Source organism: Galeopterus variegatus, unplaced genomic scaffold (assembly GCF_000696425.1).
Source record: "Galeopterus variegatus unplaced genomic scaffold, G_variegatus-3.0.2 Scaffold5945, whole genome shotgun sequence".
NCBI lineage: Eukaryota > Metazoa > Chordata > Mammalia > Dermoptera > Cynocephalidae > Galeopterus > Galeopterus variegatus.
In genome coordinates, this window is record NW_007732056.1 from 54,839 (window position 1) to 77,420 (window position 22,582).

Below are 22,582 nucleotides of genomic sequence, written 5' to 3' on the forward strand. Positions count from 1 at the left end.
AGGGTTGCGATCCGTTGCCGGACACGGAAAAAAAAGACAAAAAAAAAAAAAAAAAAAAAAAAAAGAATGACCCGGGGGAACTTATTGATAGCTGGGCCCCAGACCAACTCAAACAAAATTTCTGGGGATGAGACCCAAGCATTTGTAATTTTATAAAGCTTTGACTCTGATGCACAATGAGGACAAGATGCAGTGCATAATTCCGACAAAAGAGTGTACAATCTATTCTACTGTGAAAATAATCAATTGAGACTCAGAGCATTCTTCAATAACCAGAAAGAAGTAAGACCACCTCACTTCTACACAAATTCTATGTAAAAATCTTCTGCTGGTTCACCAGTGTTGGGGTAAGAGGACACACGCAAACCCACTCTCAGCAGCTCTGTCACAATGTTCCTCCATTGTCACCCAGTCTACTGGCTAGAATTTCTACGTAAGTCACCTCTGGACCATCATAAGTGGTGTAAAATGTCCAGATTACCTCTTCCTCCTTCGCATTCTGATCCGTTTCCATTGGTTCCTCATTTTCCTCAGACTTGTGCACTTCCACTAGGGATGCACTGGACACACTAAAAATGCCATGGACATTTACTCGAACCTTGACTTTTACTTTTGAACTGGAGCCATCAGACTGGGGAGTGACTTTCTGAACTGAAAACTGAGCTAGAGATATATGAGAGACAAAAGAGAAAATATCACCTAAGAGAATGAATTCAAACATGAATATATTCCATATATATGTACATAATGCCAGGTCATGACCACTTCTCAATGACAGATCAGTAAATAACATGACACTTCAAATTTAAGCAAAGTGGGTATTCTTAGAATCTTACTAAATCATCAAATTTCTTCTTCCTCTTTCACATAGAGTCAAATTCCTATTATCCTGTCCCAATTAAGGACTCAAGTATCTCCAAATTTTTTCTTTCCCCCAGTTCCTTATTTCAATTTATCTTTATACGCTACTGCCAAATAAATGCCTAAAACACAGATATGTCATATTCTCCTCTACCAGAATTTTTTAAAAAGAGAAAATGATTCCACACTGCTTCTGTCATTTATCAAGAAATTACCATTTCCAGTTACTGTACCAGGATGGTACTTATGTTTTTTGATTCCCACAACTCTGCAAATAGGTTACCTTCCAAAGCTTCTAAGTGCCATTCAGGATACTCCTAATACATTTCTAGGTCTTTATCATACGACTCTAGTTTCTCTGTCTTGTCAACTGGTATTATTTCCAGAGTATAAGAGTTTCCAAGACTCTATAGATTCTAGTCAACATAGTTCCAAACCCTATGATGTATTGATACTGTATCACAATCTCCTAATGATTCTCTGTGTATATCTTACAATTGTAATGTTAAGGTCAGAACTGAATTTCTTTAACTCCTTACAGTATCTAGCACCATCTTTTGTACACACGGTATAACCACAGTGTGTGTTAACTGAGTAATACTGTTCTCACAATGGGAGATCCAATTAAATAATAACCATGTGGCTGGTTCTAAACCTGGTAACAAGACTAGGGGAGGTTTTCTTTTAATTTCCAACTCTTTACTTACCTATAGCAGGATCTGGATAGGGCAAATCCTGAGGAAAGCTGTAATAGGCCTCAAGAGTGAAAGGCTCCTTTCTATAAAATGTGAGGACTTTAGAGAAAGGAGCAGCATGATTTTTTGAAAAGACTTCACAGTCACTGAATGGAGGAAAAAGACAAAAACACACAAACTCATTATATTCTCAACACTTCTACCCATGAATTCTAGGTTTATAATTATTGTATAACCCCAGTTTCCAGATAACAGTTTCCAATATTCTATAAAAAATGTCAGTAAAAAAAAAAGAATATACTTCAATCAACACATAAAAGTACCAATGATTTCTGCAGGATCAAGAATAGGAAACTTAATAAGGATGCAAATTTATTTACTCTCATTAAAATAAGTGATCGTGTTGCTTCATGCACTGTGAGAAAATGTTACAGATCTACGAAAGTTGAAATGAAGGGCAATATATTACCCAGACTTAACACTAAGTTAACTTTAAGTATAAAGTAATTTATAAACAGATTACCTTGACCCTTCTTCAGCCGGAGAATTCCATTTCAGAGATATTGGATATGGTACTACATCGGTGATAGAAAATTCTCTAACTTTGAAAGCAGGCGATAAGATTGCGCACTAGAAAAGTAATTTTTAAAAATTCCATTTAACAAGTACAAACATCATGAACTGATAGTATCACTAGACCTACAAATAATGACTTCAGAAGACCATTGTTAATGTACTTACTTAAATATTTACGTTAACAATTTAATGGTGTCTTAGTAGTTTTACAAACTTCTATCATTTGTCAATATAACCTAGCCATTTCTTATCATTTTTCCATTAACCCCCAACACCCTTATTTAATTGATATACAACACTACTGCATATACATAGATAAAATGCCAAATTCTAGTAGTATTTCAGGCTTAGAGTCCCTATGATTCTAGTCAATTAATTCATCTTCTAACGTGTTATAGAGTAACAATTCTTTTTATGAACACCATCTCTGCTATCCATTTTAAAACAAAGGTTTACAAATCTTACACCTTGATATCACCGAGCTAACCTCAGGTTATTAGTTAGATACATTAACCATTTGCCATCTTGTCACAATGACCTATAAATGACTACATGTGAAAGAAAGAAAACTCACCTGCAATGCACAGCCTCGGGTGACAGCTTCATCAGCATTTAATGTTGTACTAAGTTCTTTACCAAAAAATTTGCTGATCTTCTCTTTTACTGCAGGGATTCGAGTAGCACCACCAACTATCTCCACTGCATAAATATCTTCTTTCTTTAACTCTATTTAAAAACAATTCGATATTTAGATTAAAAGAATTTCTAAATAAGCATTTTTACGATAAAGTAAAAGAGCAATAACATCCCATCACAATGAAATAACTCACAGCTATAAAACAAAACTCCTCCACTCCCTCACCCTCCTCCACAACACACATACACTCACACGTACACTCACATAGGCATGTGGCATCTGGAAATAAGTAGGTGTTTCGATTCTCAAAATAATGGGGGGAAAGTTGGTACAATAGTGGGATTCAGGAGGTGAAAACCAGGAATACTCAACGTCCTGCAGTGCACAGGCACTGCAATCTCTCACACAATCCCACACAAAGAACTGTTAACATATCAATAGACCAAACATTCAAGTATGCTATCCATAAGAAAAATAAGAGGGCTTCAAAATACTGGGTTACCCCTGAACCAATATAAAAGAAAAAGATGTATTCGGAATCATATCTAACCACTCCAGAGCTCTATCTACAGCCTAAGTATTATCCAAACTAAAACAAAGGTACAGCCTCCTCGCACTGGAAGGAAAGAAGGTGCATCATTTGGTACTGCGTCAAAGGCTCTGATGTTGCTCATAAAATACTTCTTAATACCACCTGGATTCCTAGTCACATTTTATCTAAAAACCACTGACAATTTCTTGAGAAGGGCTATTTAAAGAAATTGGCTGTGTCAGTGTGGAAAGAACATGCTTGTCTGCCATAATCACTCTGATTTAAGAGCTAAGCCTTTGCCAAGTTGACAGTAGGCCTCAACACTGAAATAGCAACCAACACAACAGTGAACTCTAGGTAAACATTTTGTTGAAGAAGGTTTTTGGAAAATTAGTAATATGTTCCTAAATCAAATTGCCACCTGTTAAACAAGTATGTGGTTATCATATCTTTCCTTTACTGTAGCTCTCATTTAGCTAAGGATTCTCTGACAGAAAAAAGCTTGTAAGACTTCCATATCAGCATTGCAAAAGACAATTTCTACCACCATGAAATAACTGAGAAGCTTACGTTCATCTCTGAGTCTGAATTCAGCTTCTTAGAGAAACTTTTATTACATTTGCCTGGACACTTATCAAAAGATGGGGGGAGGGGTATATGTTCTAGGAGGAAGATTAAGATAAAAAGAAGCTTCCTGATTTCTCATGCCCTCTAGGGCTTAAATGCAGATGACTTCCAGGGTGGACTTGGGAGCCATAGGTTGGAGAAGAGCACCATGACTTAAGACAGAAAGAATTGATTAGAGCAGAGATGATCTTCTCACTTTTATTCTGAAACTTTCATTTGTACTTTACGTGAGTGATAAATACTTAAACTGTTTAAAAAAAAAAGATAAAAAGAAGCTTAACATAGCACTGATAGCACTGAAGTAGTTCATACAATAAAAATTTGTATAACTGCTTGGGACATGGGGGGAAGGTGAGATAACAAACAACATTTTCCAAAGAGTCTGAGATACACAAACAATTCAATTGCAAAAATACTTACTGGCTTGTTCCAAAACACTACGAAGTGGTGGTTCCACTCTAGCTAAGAGATCATCGCACATCTCCAGAAATTTACCTCTATTAAAAAAATAATAATAGGTCAAATCACATTCCATTTTTATGTGGAATGAATGGCTATAATCAAAAAAAAAAAAAAACATAATAACAAGTGTTGGCAAGGATGTGGAAAAACTGGATCCCTCATATATTCCTGGGTAATGTAAAATGAAAATGGTGCAGCCACTTTGGAAAAAGAGTTTGGCAGTTCCTCAAAATGTTAAACATAGAGTGACCATATGATTCAGCAATTCCACTCCAGGTTTATATCCAAAAGAACTGAAAATGCATATTCATGCCAAAACTTGTGTTCACAAGCAAAGCATTATTCTTAATAGCCAAAAAGTAGAAACAACCCAAATGCCTATCAACTGTATTCAGCAATAGAAAGGAATGAATACAATAATAAGAAACATGAGAAGCTGGTTAATGGATACAAAATTACAGCTAGATAGAAAAAATAAGTTCTATTGGTATATAGTCAGTCCAGGAACCTATAATTAACAATGATTTACTGCATGGGATCAAATGACTAGAAGAGAGGAGATCGAATGTTCATATCACAAAGAAATGATTGAGTTTTACAAGGATGAATATGCTAATTCCCCTGATTAGGTAATTTGTATACATGTATTGAAATATAACTCTGTACCCTATATGTCTCAAAAAAATTAAGAAATAAAGGATGTGAATGAACTCTGAAAACATATGAACACATATTGTAGTTGTTTAGGATTCAGTAGGTGCCTAGAGTTTGGGAGGGAAATGGAGAGTGTAGGAATTCCTAAAGAAGAAAACCAAAGCACAAGAACAGAATAAATACTAGAGAATGTAATAGAAAAAAACAAATTCAAGAAAATTTAACTAATTGTAAAATTTTAAAAGCTGTGAAACTATATAATGAAAAGGCACACTACGTATCTGGGAAAAACTGATCCAAAATAACCAACATCAAAACATATTATAGTAAAATCACTGGACTTTCAAGGAAAAAAAAAAAAAAAAAAAAAAAACCCAAAACATCTGAGCATCTAGGCAAAAAGAACAAGTAACAAATAACCGGAAAGTACACTCTCACACCTTGACAGCAATGCTATAAGCCAAAAGAAAATGGATTATTACTGCATTTAAGATACACAAGTAAAGAAAATGTGAGCTAAGGATGTTCTATCCAGCTGAAGTGACTTTTAAGTATAAACATGGGAAACGAACTGTCACCAACATGCAAGAACTTAAAGAATACTGCTCATATGTGCTATTCCTTAGAAATGTACAGGAGAATGCCCTTCCAACAACCAAAATGATGTAGAGACATTGAAATAAAGCTAGTGGTACCACACTAGGATTACAATAATCAAAAAAAATTGAAAATAACAAATGTTAGCGAGGATGTAGAGAAATCAAAACCCTTGTACATTGCTGGTGGTTATACAAAATGGTGCAATCCCTGAGAAAAATAGTTTGGCTACGGAACTGCCATATGGGCCAGCAATCCTACCCCTAGGTATATACTCAAAAGAACTGAAAACAGATACTCAAATATTTGTTCACAAATGCTCACAGCACTGTTCACAATAGCTGAAAGGTGGAAACAACCCAAATGCCCATCAACTGATGAACAGATAAATAAAATGTGGTATATCCATACAATGGAATGTTATTTGCCATAAAAAAGCAATGAGGCCTGGCCTGTTAGCTCAGTTGGTTACAGTGAGGTGTTATAACACCAAGGTCAACGATTTGGATCCCCATACCTGCCAGCCACCCAGAAAAAGAAAAGAAAAAAAGAAAAAAAAAAAAAAAGCATTGAAGTACTAATGCATGCTACAATGTGGATGAGCCTCAAAAATATTATGCTAAGTGAAAGAAACCAGACACATATTATGTAATTCCATTTATATGAAATATCCAGAATAAGTGAATACAGAGACAGAAAGCAGACTGGTGGTTGCCAGGGGCCAGATGCAAGGGGAAATGGAAGTAACTGTTTAATGGGCCTGGGGTTTTAATCTGGAGTGATAAAAATATTTTTTCAGATCGAGGTGGTCATTGCACAATGCTGTGAATATACTAAATGTCACTGAATTTTTCACTTTAAAATGGTTGATTTTATGGTATGTGAATTGTGCCTCATTTTTTTAAAAAAATGAGTTTATTAGAAGAATTACTAATGTCAGAAATAATCTGGTTTCATTAATTTAAAAAGAAGACTGGTGGTGAGCATTAAACACTAAACGAAGGCTATAAAATAAAGTATATAACAGTATGTGCTCTGACAATGTAGATATAGTACAACTGTTAAAAAAAATACCAGCAAAAATTGTTTTTAAGAAAATATAAACTACTTAATGAGTATCTGCTTAGCTCTTATAACCACATAACATTTCACCAACAATTTCTGAAACACATGCTGGCCTATCCCCACAGTCTTTATAACACGTACATATACAAAAAACTGCTTCTTAATAAAAATGAAGCAAACAACTCTCTGGCCTTTGCAACCACTTTCAAGTAGGGGGGAAAGGCAAGTACAAATTTGGATACTAAGCAACGATAAATGTCATCTCAGTTTTTTAAGGATAGCTCAGGCACATTTCTCCAAAGAAGGCATCAGTCTTGCCTGAATTCTACCTATAGAGTTCACAGCCAAAACAACATCTCACTCCCATCATTCAAGCAACCCAACCAGGCAACAATGACTCTGGGTGTTTCTGAGGACAGCCCTAGAATGTGAATTACCCAGAATTCTTGCAGTGCTGTACAAAAAGAGCTGCTACCCTCAAGTGATCCTGAACCACTCAAAAACAATTTCTTAATCAATAGCTAAGTTTAATTTAATTAGCATTAAAGCACTTTGCCCTGATTTTATGAATACTGATAATTCGTGTATAATAAACACATACGTAAAGTAATAAATGCATACATAAAGTACTACCAACTTCCTGGCATATTCAATTAATCAGAACAAAGACATTAGTCTTCGTTATTAGAATAACCAAACCCAACCTTTACATAAAAAGCAGGGTCCTGAATGGCCTCTAATTTTTACCCATAGAACTTAAATTATCATATAATAACCATAATAATTTCAACAATTAGCTAATTAAGGTTAATATAAGTAGAGAAAAATCACAATTCAGTTTAACATCAAAATATTAATATGGTTACCTATTCATAGTTCCAGATACATCAACATCATTCATAAAACATTCAATGCTCAAAGGGAGGTCTGAAGCATTTGCACTCATCAATTTCTTGAGTTTCTCACACTCCTGAGAGAGTCGTAATAATGCACGGATTTTGGACTTTATATCTAGCTTGTACTTCTTTCCAAATTCTTCACAGAAGTGATTCACTAACACCTCATCAAATTTCCGGCCTCCCAGTGTTGTGTCAAATGCAGTGGCCAAAACCTTAGAAAAAAGATGATAATCCATTTAAAATTTTATCATGATATATACTTACTTGGTAATTTGTTTTTTAAAAAAAAGGTGGGGGGTACATTAAGGTTGAAACAAGGCAATGTGTGCATATCATTTAATCCTTGTTATAACTACATAGTGAAAACAAACACTGTAATCCCCAATTTACAGATAATGCCACAGACCTAGACAGACTAGATAATCTGCAGGTCACAAAGCTACTAAGTGGCAGAAGTGGCATTCAAAAGCAAATCTCCTTAATTCCAAAATCTATGTCTTCCTGACTACACCAATCTGACTCCCAATAACAATTACACATCCAAGGCCAAATACATTAATATGTCATGTACATACTTCCAGTTTTATCACTATCACAAAACTGTGAGCACCAAAGGCCGAGCTCTATGCAGTTTACTACCTGAAGGATACTAAAGCCTAGAAGTCTAATTAGCTTGGATTATCCATTTTCCAAATCTCTAGGAGACTAGAAGCAAACTAAATCAAATTAGATTCAATAACAGAGGACAGGCTAAATAAGTGACAGCACCCTTACAAAGAAATAAAACCAAGTAAAAACAATCTCTTCAAAGACTGATAAATGACACGGGGAAATTTTCTTAACATGTCAACTAAGAAAAAAAAAATGGGACATAGAATTGAATACAGTATGATTCCAATTTTGTTTTCTTAAAAATCTAGAATGAAGTACACCATGGGAAGATTATGAATGTCTTTTCTTTGCACATAAATGTTTTCCAAGTTTGAGGAATATTTTTCTAATAAATATTTTTATAATTAAATTTAAAAGCAATGCGAAGGATTGGAAAACTGATAGGTTAACAGCTGACAATGAAGGACAATTTAGAAAATAAAAGCAGGGCCGGCCCGGTGGCGCACTGCTACAGTGCGCCGCTTGGGAAGCGCGGCGGCGCTCCCTCCGAGGGTTCGGATCCCACATACAGACCGGTTCCCGCTCACTGGCTGAGCAAGGTGCGGGCGCAACACCGAGGGTTGCGATCCCGTTGCCGGTCCCGGTCCGGTACGGGCACGACACTGAGGGTTGCGATCCGTTGCCGGACACGAAAAAAAAAAAAAGAAAACAAAAGCAGATGATCATACATCACTAATCCATAGCCAGGCTAATTTATGGCCAGACTCTTCTATTTACAAGGGTGAAAGTAGAGAATAGATCTTAGAAATAATCATATTAGTAATTGAAGTTTAAACACTGAGAATTATACTTGGTCCATCATTTATAGCTGTAAAAAATCACAAACCTCTTATTTCCCAATCATCTGAAAGATTTCCTTTCTATTTAAAAAACAAACAAACAAAATCCTAGAAACAATATAAACCAGAATAAAAGGTGGAACCAAATCTATTTTTCAAAGAAACAGGACTGCAACAAATAGAATCTCAAAATGGCCCTCCAAAACTACCAAATATTTAGGGATGGTCCTTCCCCACCAATCTCCAATTTGGAAGGGAAAAGCCATCTTAGACCTTGGCACCAAGAACCATGATACACAATTCAAATAATTAAAACACTCAAAAAATCCTTCGTTCTTAAGCACATTCTACATAAAATCATCTAGCTAGACAAAGAACTGATTTTCCGCTCTATTGTTGAACTAGCGTAAACCAGCAAACAACTCTCTGGCCTTTGCCTCTAGCCCCTCCTTGCCTTTAGCTCTTCTATACTTCTGTACATACAGAACTGCTTATTCTAGAACTTTTAGCTTTCCAGAAATGTAGAATATCACTTCCAGTGTAGTTTCTGTGGCATCCAAGTTCTGATCCCTCTACTCTTTTCCCAGAACACTCAAAACCTCAAAATCAGGAAGAGCACCTTTACCATCCCCTCAATCCCAGTGTACACCAAGGGACTACATATTAAAAACATCTCCTAATAAGCCTGCAAGGTAAGCATTATTTTTCCCATACTGTAGATGAAAAAAATAAGACTCAAGGATCTTAACAGCTTTTTCCTCAAGGTCTATGTGCTTTATTTCACACCACGCCAACTCTTGAATAAGTTATTTTGGGCCTACAACCTCCACTCCACCCCCATTCAGATGGCTCATAGCAAGCTTCCATTAGAAAAAAAAATTCTTTAACCAATGCTTTAAGTTGTCTCTCAAAAATTCATAAATACCATATTTGTAATACAGTTTTCTGGAAAAAAATATACTTACTTTCAGTTTTGCTCTATTAAATGCACATACAGAAACTTGATAAGCAGAATGCCCCATGTCTACAAAAACTACATTTCTTGGTTTCTCTTCTAAGGCAGGAAGATCTTGCTTATAGATTCCATATGCAAGAGCAACTACACAAGAAAAAAAGTAAATTCAATATAATAATACCACCTAAGTAATAAATAAAAATCATTTAAGTAGGAAAAAATAGGTATTATATATAGTGAAAGGGACTGCATCATGTGTTACATTTTTAGAGATAATTTCTTTATAAGCATTGCATAATTTATTCATGAAGAACATTAACTTCAAAGAGTTAAATGCTGACATTCACTTAGGCTTCCTTACAGTTTCTAATGGACTTTGGCAATTTTTCCCAAACCAATTTCCCCCACTTTCCAAACATATTTCCTGAATTTCTTCTACTCTTGTGCCATGTTAACATTCCCACATGTCCTGTCCCTGAGATGCTGCTTTACACCTTCTTCCCCTGACTTGACCAGTCCACAAGTCAGAGAAAAAGCTAATCTTTAGACCAAAGCACTGCTCCAGACATACATTAAGTGTGTTCCTTTCCGAATAAGCACATGATTAAATACAAAAGTGTATGCTATGAGGGTACAGAAAAGTACCGGTCAGATTAATTCTCCACATGTGACATAGTATCCAAAAGCACTATGACACAAAGGTGATAAGCAAGGATGGCGGGTTTTAAGATTTCACAACCTTCAAGATGAAACAAGTCAAAAAAGTAATAGTTAAATATTCCTTCTTACCTGCAGTAGTTTCATTCATTAATCGCAGGCAATTGAGACCAGCAATCTGCGTTGCATCCATCACTGATCGTCTTTCTGCATCAGTATAGAAACAAGGAACCTACAAAAAAATTCTGAAGTTTACTCTATTATGGAGATTCCTCATTTTAGTTAGTAAATCAAATACCTACAGCAATTTATTCTGTATATAATCAAGACAGTGTTTCACATAAGTGGAGAAAAGTTAAAATATTCAGTAAGTAGTGTTGGGACAAATGGACAGCCATACATTACATTACAGAGCAGACCACAATACCAAGAGCTACGGTAGAGACTGCAGAAAAGAGTTAACACAGAGGCCAAAGAGCGCTACCCTTAGAAAGGCCTGCTTGCAAGATTGGCCCTTGCCTACCTGACTGACATCTAAGAACTTGACTGACATCTAGGAACTTGATACATAAACAAGTTCCCTAAATTGACAGAAAAATTTCCCCAAATAATTATGAGCAGCCCACTGTGCCTAAACTGTTTATATAAACAAAGGAGTTTATGCTGACTACCTGCTTTCCTTCCTGGAGCCTGGAATTTTGGTACATGCCCAGTACAGGGTACCTCTGGGATTAACCCCAATTCTAGACTTCTAGGCTCTGGCAGAACTTCCCTGATAGAGAACACTTCACATGTGTTGTTGTTGAAGGAATTAAACACATCCTGTTCAACTCTTGAAACTTGTTGCTAGAAGAATTAAGCACATTCTGTCTGACTCTTGGAAGCCTGCACCTGGTTTCCCCCAGATGTTGCTTCGTGTACCTTTTCCCTTTGTTGATTTTGTTTTGTATCCTTTCACTGTAATAAATCTTAGCATGAATACAGGTATATGGTGAGTCCTGTGAATCCACCTAGCAAATCACCAAAACTCACTGTGGTCTTGAGGACCCCCAAACATAACACATCACCTTTTAATTTTATCCCAAAAGCTGGAAAAGCCACTCAGGCATTCCACTATTTTACATAAATTTTACTTCTACACCGAGTATAATTCAGAATCAAAGTTAATGGCACTAGATGGAGGAATGGGGACAAATCTGGGAGACCAATGGAGAGGTGAGGAAAGGTAGGAAGCATCTAAGAAATACAGTATCTACTGTATCAGCCACTGGGAAATCAAGGTCACTGAATTTGAGCTCTTTAAAGAGACACGGCATTTTTATTCTTCTTTATATCCCCAGAATGTGGTTTACAACTATAATCCAATTCTTCCTAACAAATGTCAGTTCTACTTTACTAGATAACCAAGGACTAAGGAATCTACCAAACAATAGAATCTGGGGTGAAAAAGACACCTAACAGTCCTTGCTTTGCTAATCAATGCACCAGCATTTATACAAAAGAGGCCACAGAGCTAAAGTATTAGATAACAACTACAGAATAGGGAGACTGAGTGGCAAAGCCAATATAGCTACCCATATTTCCACAGTCCCTAAGGACTCCACCATACTATAAGCACAAAGCTGTAGCCAGGCTTCCATCTAAACAGGGATAAGGAAAAAACAAGATGAAGTCTACTTCTGCCTTGTCTTTCATGCTAGATACAGAGAGCAAACAGAAATGGAGAAAGAGACAGCCATTTATAACTGGGATTATTCAACTAAATCTACGAATGAGTTGCTACCATGCACCAGGCACCATGCTAGGAACTGAAAAGAATTCAGGAAGAAGTGGGCTGAGATGAGCCTTGAAGAACAGATAAGATTTAAATAGGCAGAATAATGGAAGAGGCCTGAGCAAAAGCTAATAGGCAGAAGAGAATATTTAAGAAAATGAAGACTAGCTTGATAAATTCTTAAAACAACCATTACAACCTGAGACAAAAAAAATTTTTTTTACTTACAATTAATGAACAGCTTTCTTCTTTCTGCTTCGTTATGCAAGTCCCCAATAATTTGTAGGGATCAAACTCACCGAAATAACACAATCAACAACAGGCTTCTTAAGAACATTTTCCGCTGTCTCCTTCAGCTTGGACAAAAGCATGGCAGTCACCTGCTCAGTGGTAAAATTTCGCTCTTCCTCCATATATGTAACCTGCAAGAAAACAAGAAAAGGATCTAGACTTATATTTCTTCATGTCCTAGTCCCAAAAGCCTAAAATGAACAGTGCTTCACATCATCAATGAAACATTATCTCAAGAAGGAGTTAAGGAAAGCTAGTTTTGGAAGAAATAACAACTTGAAAGTCACTTTTAGCTTTTTAAAATGCTCTCCAAAAATAATACTTGGAGAGGACCACATCGTAAAACAACAAAACTTGAGGCAACTACCTGTGCAGAAATAAATTGGTGTAGCTCACTATGACCCACATTGCCAGCACCTCAATAAAGGGGCTGGTGGTCGAAACTATTTTACCATCTGACATACTAAGTGTGTTCTACTTTGTTTATTGTGTTTACTTTATTACTCATCTCCACAACTGGGATCCAATCTAATCTGCAGACACAGTTTCTGTCTGATTTGTTCTCTACCATAGCCCCAGCACCTAAGACAGGATCTGGCACAATAAATACCGGGTGAATTAAATAAATGAAGAACAAAGCTCCAAGATAATATTCTACCCTGGACAAAAGTCTCCAACTTTGATAAGGATTGCAAATTTTAAATGCTGAAAGACTGCCTAGGATGACCCCATCCCCCATGCCCATACTGTCCAATTACAATCCGAACCAGAAAGTGTTGCTCTCTTCTTTAGCTGCTTCCCCAGTTCCACTTGAGTACCACCTTCTCCTCACTCCCCGGCTCAACCATAATTTATCGTGGTTTAGAATCTAACAGTTTCTCACTTTACTGCATGATAAAGATGGGAAAATATCCATTCTGGTGAGCCCCTTTCTAAATTATCCACTTCTTCACTGCTGTTTGCTTAATTCTTAGTCAATTCCTCCACCCTTGTACTGGATCTTCTTGTTCCCCAGATATTCTTCCTGGTCTCTTTCTCCATAGGCTCTTGCAATGCTTATAACTAAATCTGCCAATACCCATCCTCTTTCTTTCTTAACTATGTAAATATCCCCCACTTCCTCACCTTCCTTTTATCCCCCTTTCCCTCTCCTGCACTCCAGCTTCATCCCTTACTCTGCCATTCAAACCATTCTGAGATTAACACAGATAGCCTAAGTAAAACCCACTGATCATTATTTATCAGAAATTTCCATTTCTAAATTCATCTGAATTCTCTGCTATTCTGGCACAACTGACTACCTTTTTCTCACAGTTCTCACCATCTGTTGGCTTTTGAGCCTGTTCTCATAATTCTTATTTCTCTAACTGGGGTATCTCAAACACCAAACCTCCTCTCCCTAAACTCACCTGCCTGGAAAGTTCATATATCCCTGGACTTCTCTTACTAACTCTGAGCACAAGAGAGGCAGATGTGTCCACCCTACCCATCTCCCAACCTCTCACCTCTCTTATATAATCAGTTCACTGCACACTTCACAGAGACTTCTCTAGATGACACAGAGATATCAAAACACAAACTCATTTTTCCCCAAAAGAACATTTCTTACCAACCTATTAATAAGAGTACGATCATATGCCTGGCTAATGACTTAAAAGTGTTAATTCCTTTGCCTGCTCTTCCAGAGTCATTCCCTGAAATCACACCAGAAAGGCCACTGAATCTTTGAGCAAGACAAGCAGCAACAGCAATGTTAACTTCAAACCATCTCCCCCCCGCCCCCCGGGCCGGCCCAGTGGCGCACTGCTACAGTGCGCCGCTTGGGAGTGCGGCGGCACTCCCGCCGAGGGTTCGGAGTGGCTGAGCGAGGTGCGGGCGCAACACCAAGGGTTGCGATCCCGTTGCCGGTACCAGTCCGGTACGGGCGCGACACTGAGGGTTGCGATCCGTTGCCGGACACGAAAAAAGACAAAAAGGAAAAAAAAAAAAAAACCATCTCCCCTAGCCTTCGATCCATTAATCATGGCCTCCTGAGCTACCAATGGCTTGCAAAAAAAATCCAGATCATTCAAAAATGTCAAATGGTCTTTTTCTAAGCATTTGTAAACATTTTCATTACAACTTGACATCAGAAAGGTATGATAAAATAAAACACTACATTTTAATCATAAGGCACTATCTTGAGAACCTTACCTTTATACCTGTTAATCCAGTGGGCAACTGCACAATATCATATGCAAGATTAGGTTTTTCTGCCTCCACAAATGGATCAGAGAATGCTCGGCCATGGAATCTTTTAAATCCTTGTACTGTGTTTTTTGCATTGGAAATTACCTAAAAGAAAGAATATCAAAGAGCAGAAAGACTACCACTAAATTTTTTCAAAATTTCAACATACTCAGATTAAATTAGCATCATCTTAACTTCACAAAGTTTCCTTCGGACACTAAACTCAGAATACTGAGTGGTGCCCACTAGCATGCCAAGTGAGGAATGGGAAATTTGCATGGGTCTCACAGTGGCAGAGCTCAGACCAGAGCCCACCTCTTCTTACTTCTCCATGAAGTCAGGTCATTACACTTACAAGAGTATTTTCTGTTCTTTTTATATAAAATGCCTTTAAGCTCTCAAAAATCACCCTCAGTTTATAGTTCAAACTTTCCAGAAACTAATTTGGGAATACATATCAATTCAGAAATTCTAGTTAAAGAAATTTTCCACATAGGAAAAAAAGATCACACTAATTCACAATGATGAATGCAAAAGGATACTGAGAGTGTACTGTTTATAATAGCGGAAGCCTGGAAACAGCCTAGATGATTAATAACAGGGGAATGGTTAAATAAATTGTTATATCCACACAAAAACATACCATACAATAGGTAAGATTTTTTAGAAGGTGGGAAGACAAATACCTATATAGTTCGATCATACATTCATATGCTTAGAAAGAGTATGAACGGTTATACACCAATATATTAAATGACTTTTGGATAGTGGTTGAACAAATGACTTCCAAATTTGTTATAGCTACATTTTCTAATTCCTCCAGAATAAATTATTGTAACTTACGGGGGAAAACGCTGGTAAAAGCATTCAAAAAATCCCAGAATGAACTTGTGCTTCAGATTTTCAGGCTCCTCCTCCCAATGCAGATTTAACAAGCCCTCAGAGATATTGCGGAGCTCCTCCACATTGGCTATGTCAAAAGTCACACACAGTCCTTTTGTAAAACAAATGAGGCCTCCAAAATCAGGCCCTGCTTGAGTAAGCTGCCAAATAGAAACTCTAGATCACAATAACTATGTGACCTAGAACTGGGCAGCCAATTTAGTACAATAACTGCTCTCAATAATGAAAGCAGGTTTAAAAACAAGAATAAGTTACGTGAATTTTAAAAGGAAAGATGTTTCAAAATAACCCTGTACTTGCTATTTACTGTCTAAAATATCTTGAACATTTTGAAAATAAAACTATTTAAAAAGAAAAAAAACAAGGAAAGAAAATAAGACTATAAGACACTCAATTTAATTAAAAACCAACTGGCCAATCACCATTTTCTAAGGCTCACAAGTTTTAGGCCCTTCCCACTCCAGAATGAGAGTTATTCACTCTATATGTTGCTCCAGACTGAGCCACTGAAAGGACAAACATGCAATTCTTTAATTTTAGAGAACTCAGACACTTGGGTAACAGAACTCTTGGAGTTCTGCTACTACTCTTGTTACTCAGAAACCAGCAAATATGTCAGGTTCCTTGTTTACAAAGTAAACCAACAGCAATTTATTTAATGTGCTTTTAGAGATATGCTTTCCTTCCTTGAGAGATGTAATTAAGGAGATCAACAGTGACCTTAAGTATGAATTAAGATGAAAGACCCAACAAGACAAACATCAAGGAACATTTAAAATATCAAGGAATAAGCAAGCCTGAGCAAAATACATCCTAGGAGTTTGCATAAAACTGCTAATGCCATTTTAAAGCTATTTGCTTCTCACTCAAGCACATGAGAACAGGAATCAGGTCTGTCTCTGTCAATTGTATATCTGGGGCCTACCAATGCTAGGTACATAATGGCCAATCAACTAGCTTTTGAATGGACAGATTTGACAAACCAGATAAACAAGTCATTTTGAGAAAAAACAAAACTGTACCTGGCTTTTAGCTGCTGCTCCAATTGAACGATTTTTAGGACCAAAAGAAATGCAAGCCCTAGAAGATAAAACAAACATTTAAGAATCAAATCTTGTTGCAATATCAGCAGGGACCTGAGGCAAGGAGAAGGGGAACAGACCTCTCTCCCACATACAGGCAATCTGAGCCAGCACTTCAGGACCCGCCTGGGGAACCGAGGCATGGAGAACGGGACTGGACCTCTCTCCCACAACCAGGCACAACATGCCAGCATCTTGGAGCCCACTGAGGGTCCCGGGGCATGGTGATGGGAACCGGACCTCCCTCCCACAACCAGGCACAACATGCCAGCACCTCAGAGCCCACCTGGGGACCCGGGGCTGGAGAAGGGGACTGGACCTCTCTCCCACAACCAGGCACATCACGCCAGCAACTTGGGGCCTGCCCAGGGACCATACGCATGGAGAAGGGGACCAATTACACCCCACAACCAGGCATACCGCCAGTGCCAAGGAGCATGCCAAAAACAGCACCCCCACATGGGTGGCCCACCACAGCCACCACAATAACCATGGCTGCTGCAAAAGCAGCTAGACGCCACAGCCACCACGCAGATGGTCCGCCAACCACTGGAGTGCATTCACGCAAGAAGAGTCACCAGCAGAGACAAAGAAAAGAAGAGGATGTCTCTTTCCACAAACCCATTTCAGAGTAACAGAAGAAGCATCTGCTCTATGATAATATTGGGGGACCTGATCACATCTCTCAGCATTGGACAGATCATCTAGGCAACAAGATAACAGAGTAACCATTATTCGACAGATCATCTAGGCAACAAGATAACAGAGTAACCATTATTCTTTCAGAAGGAGAGAAGAAATCTAGGGCAATTGGGGGGGGAATGGGGGAAGGGGAGAGGTTTGACAAGAGGCATAAAGAATAATTACGATTTGTAACAATATATATGCTAGTAATACTGATTTAATCAATATATCTCAATATTCAACCCCCAAAATATGTATAATCGATTTTGATTCAATAAATAAAATAATTTTTTTTTTAAAAAAGATGACCGGTAAGGGGATCTTAACCCTTGACTTGGTGTTGTCAGCACCACACTCACCCAGTGAGCGAACCGGCCATCCATATATGGGATCCGAATCCGTGGCCTTGGTGCTATCAGCACCGCACTCTACCGAGTGAGCCACGGGCCGGCCCCTAAAATAATTTTTTTTTTAAAAAAGATGACCGGTAAGGGGATCTTAACCCTTGACTTGGTGTTGTCAGCACCACACTCACCCAGTGAGCGAACCGGCCATCCATATATGGGATCCGAATCCGTGGCCTTGGTGCTATCAGCACCGCACTCTACCGAGTGAGCCACGGGCCGGCCCCTAAAATAATTTTTTTAAAAAAATAAAACATCAGGGATAAAGTAGAAAACAAACAATAAAAACCAACCATATTGGCCCCCCATGCTGGCCAGCCACCAAAAAAACAACAACAACAAAAAAAACACAAAAAAACGCAGCAGGCAAGATTTCTGAGTCTCAGCTAAAAAAACATATATTTTAACAGTACATGGTAAGTATGATTTTTACCTTTCTATTGAATAAACTGTCCATGGAATGGGCTGCATCATAGAATGAGTCCTGTCACTTAGATGTCAGAGCATAAGTCTGACACAAACACCACTTGTCTGTAATACTATAGCCAGAGTCCACCATCCTCTAATTCTTCAAGTCTCATGTTCAATATAAAATAATGTACCCTCTCATCAATATATCAATTAAATGTTCTTGTTTTTAAGACAGCCTATAACTTCACCAAGAATATAGTCTAGTCTACACCCTGACAACAACTCTTGCCCTACTGCATATAAGTAAAAAGTAGTTTTTCTAGAACTAGCGTCCAAGAACTCAGAAGATGGAACTTCATTCCCAATTCTAAACATTCTTTCCATCACCAATTCACATACTGCGTACCGGTTTGTTCTATTTGCTGTTTCTTTTAGTAGACAAAACTGAAACCTACTTAAAGGTAAAAACACTGTTTAAGCTTTAGAAAGTCAGTAGTATTGGGGTTGATGCTTTTGCTATCATGGCCCCTATGTTTCTCCCTGTTTTCATTCTAATGCCTCTGAAACCTTGGCCTGTATTCTCTTTACTCTCATGTACTGTACTGTCAGCTCCCTTTCCAAGAGCTGCTTTCTCTCAACCTAAAATTAAGATCAAATTCATCCACATCACCCCAAAAAATCCTAAAAGACAAAAACTCTTCCCAGAGTCCATTTCCCTCTCAAGCTTGTAAGCCTTCTCTTCCTCTTACTTTAATAATAATGACTGCATCAATTGCTTGTGTGTGCTATCCCATTTAATACTCAGAAGTACCCTATCTTATTTTACAAGAGAGGAAACAAAGACCAAAAAGAAATGAATAAGTAAATTTATCCAGGGTCATGCGATCTGAAAGCGATAGCAAGACTTGAGATCATGTCTCCATACTCTACACTCCAGCTTTGACACTTTTTATCCTAACTGAACTCCTAGTTCTTTCAATTTACCAAAGTGAGCAAGAATAAGGGCTCTGGAGCCATAATACCTTGTTCCAAATCTGGCTATATTAGATTACCTATCTATTGGTTCAGTAGAACTGTTTGACTTAAACTTACTAGCCCCGTGAAAGCTGGAAGAATGCTGGGCCTCTCTGGCCTTTTCCAAATCAATGGACTAAGAACCCCCGTAATCCAATCTCCCAGAGCAGTTGCAGGCAACTGTGCCCTGCATAAATTAGTGGGAAGATTACGGCATAGCCTGGATCTCATCAGACCTTCTCCAAATCCTAAGCTCTTCGCACCTGGAAAGTGCTGGGATAGCCCCTTACAAGTACAGTTTCAAGCTCAACCAGCAATCCCTAAAATAAATAAAATCTCCTGCCTACCACTTATGTCCTACCACAGATTATACCGACCTTTAGAAAATTGCCTAAGGCAATCTTACCCTTCCATTCACTCTCTCCACTCCAAAAAGGTGCCTAGCCTAAGCCTATTAATTGGCAAACCTACATCTTTCTAAAAACCAACAGCTCTGGGCCGGCCCGTGGCTCACTCAGTAGAGTGCGGTGCTAATAACACCAAGGCCCCGGGTTCGGATCCCACATAGGGATGGCCAGTTCGCTCGCTGGCTGAGCGTGGTGCTGACAACACCAAGTCAAGGGTTAAGATCCCCTTACCGGTCATCTTTTAAAAAAAATAAAATTAAATAAATAAATAAATAAAAACCAACAGCTCTGAATTTCTAAGGTGTGTCCCACCAAGACCTAAATCCCAACATAACTAAAAGGCAATGTTATTCACCTATTGTGGTTTCCTGCAGCCCTTTTTTCAAACCTTTATCTCCTCAAAACAATTACTAGCTATGGGCTGGCCTTGGTTAGAGCTGATAACATGAAGGTCAAGGGTTGGATAACAGTACCAGCCAGCCGCTAGCTCTAAGAACGAAAGATATCAACATTCCCAACTTTCCTTAAGTACTGTTGATGGATAAATTCCCTATTCTACTTCAATAACTCTGAAGCTGTCTTGCTTACCTTCCAAACCAACTACCAAATAGCAAAGCCCAGATTCCTTAATATGGAACCTAAAGCCTCTACCATCCCAACCCCACTCCATTTTCCAGCTGCATCACACCTATACAGTGACCCAACACAAGTTGACTAAAGTCCCTCAATCATCCCACTTTGCTCATGCCGCTTTTGCCTTGTGAAATGCCCTGGTCCTTCACTTGTTCTCCAGACCGAGCCTACTTTGTCTCTAAAGCTGTCCCAATCCATCCCCCACCCAAGTAAAAATTAACCATGTCTACCTCTTAAAACTTACTGGACTTGGCTTAATTTCTTCTTAGCACCAACCACAAACTGAATTATAATTCCTGACATATTTGTTTCCCTTTCTAAAAGTATTTTATAAATCATAGGTCACAACCTATGTATGCATGGTCTAAAATCAACTGGGGAGTTGGAGAGGAGAGGTCATGAACAGCAGCATGTACTGCATGTAAGAGTATACTGTTTAATGAAGTTTTTTTTTTCAGTTGCATGCATGTATTATCTGGCCTCAATGTAAAATGTATAATTTAATAAAATTTGAGGTTTTAGATTACAGACATGCATTGTTCAATAAGACAGCCACTGGCCACATGTGGCTATTTAAATTTAAATGATTTAAAATTAAATAGAAAGATACAACAATCACAATAATTCTTTGAACTTTCAAAACAATAGAACAGAACTGAGGCTACTAGCAGTGGGAAAGAGGGAAGAGGAGGCGAGTTAGGGAGAAATTGGTAAGGGTCATAAAAAATTATTACACTGTGTAATGTTGAATATACTAATTATCCTGGAAAAATAAAATAAAATTTTAAAAGTAAATTTAATTTAAAACTCAGTTCTTCAGTTCCATTAACCACATTTCAAGTGCTCAATACCCAAGCGTGGTTTGTGGCTACTGTTTTGAACAATGCAGATACAGAATATTTCCATTATCGTAGAATGTTCTACTGTCTTGGGAACATTATTCCAAAGAATATTGGTCTAAACAATATTACCTTGAAGTCAGTTAATACTTTTACTTATTCTTAAAATCTACATTGGTTTTCTCAGGGGCTAGCTGGTTAGATCAGTCAGTTAGAGCATGGTGTTATAACACCAAGGTCAAGGGTTCAGATCCCCATACCAGCCAGCCACCAAAAATAAATAAATAAAATGTACATCTGCATTCTTAACAGTAATAGGAAGTATTTCATATATCTTGAAGAGCCAAATATATGTTTGTCTCAGTTCAAATTATGCATCCTCTTTTTTTTTTTTGGTCTATGCATATACACATTAAAAACAGTTCCCAACTTCTTACAAAGCAATCGAATGTATCACTTATGGAACTTTAATCTTTGCCACATAATACATACAGCAATTAAGCTTCAAACAAGGCACAACTCTTATAGTGTGGAAAAAAATCACACTTTTCTTACCACGTCATACAAAATTATCAATATGATATCTCTATGTAATTCCTACATTCTAAAAAAGTTCCATAACAACAGGCTAACAATTGCATTAGAAAAAGAAATCCTTAGCTTCTCCACTTTGCCATCAACTTGGCTGATTTGAACACACGTACAATAAAAACTTCTCAGGCTCTAGAATCAGACACTCTGGGTCTAAGTCCTTCTGCCTTTCTAGTGGTGTAACCCACATTGTTTAGTCTCTCATTCTCAATTTGCTCATCTCTAAAATGGGGAAAATTACAGCACCTATCTCACAGGATTGCCATAGATTAAATTTGATGATTAAATTTTAAAGGGCTTATGTCACTTTTAAAGGGCTTTATGTCAGAGACTGGCATAACATAAATAATAAAATATTAGCTATTATTGTAGCTCTATTGAAGCCATGGTCTAGGTTTCATACAAAAATATACCAATAGCTTGCTATGAAAGTACAGTTTCACCTTCTCAAACTCTAGTCAGCCATCTTTAAAATTATCTACTGATGTGGGAATTTTTTTTAAAAGTCCTACTACTTCTACTAAGAAAAGACAACTAAAAAACAGCAATATGATCAATTTGCTGAATTGAGTCAATATGTAAAATAGCACAAACTGATGGGTTTTGAAAACTAAGCTTACACAAAGAAACCAAATTTTTAAATGAGAAGGAA

General features: G+C 37.6%; 1 protein-coding gene across 2 annotated transcripts in view; it reads right to left on the reverse strand.

Annotated features, from left to right (window-relative positions):
* HSPA4 (heat shock 70kDa protein 4) overlaps positions 1-22,582 on the reverse strand; it is a 39,681-nt gene that overhangs the window by 10,723 nt on the left and 6,376 nt on the right. For both annotated transcript variants that reach the window (XM_008590250.1, XM_008590251.1), the window contains exons 2-12: positions 16,888-16,945; positions 14,927-15,067; positions 12,742-12,864; positions 10,801-10,900; positions 10,022-10,155; positions 7,573-7,817; positions 4,349-4,425; positions 2,707-2,858; positions 2,080-2,186; positions 1,569-1,702; positions 482-663 (exon numbers count right to left, since the gene is read on the reverse strand). In XM_008590250.1, the coding sequence (XP_008588472.1) occupies positions 482-663; positions 1,569-1,702; positions 2,080-2,186; positions 2,707-2,858; positions 4,349-4,425; positions 7,573-7,817; positions 10,022-10,155; positions 10,801-10,900; positions 12,742-12,864; positions 14,927-15,067; positions 16,888-16,945 (1,453 nt within the window). The remainder of the gene's footprint in view (positions 1-481; positions 664-1,568; positions 1,703-2,079; positions 2,187-2,706; positions 2,859-4,348; positions 4,426-7,572; positions 7,818-10,021; positions 10,156-10,800; positions 10,901-12,741; positions 12,865-14,926; positions 15,068-16,887; positions 16,946-22,582) is intronic.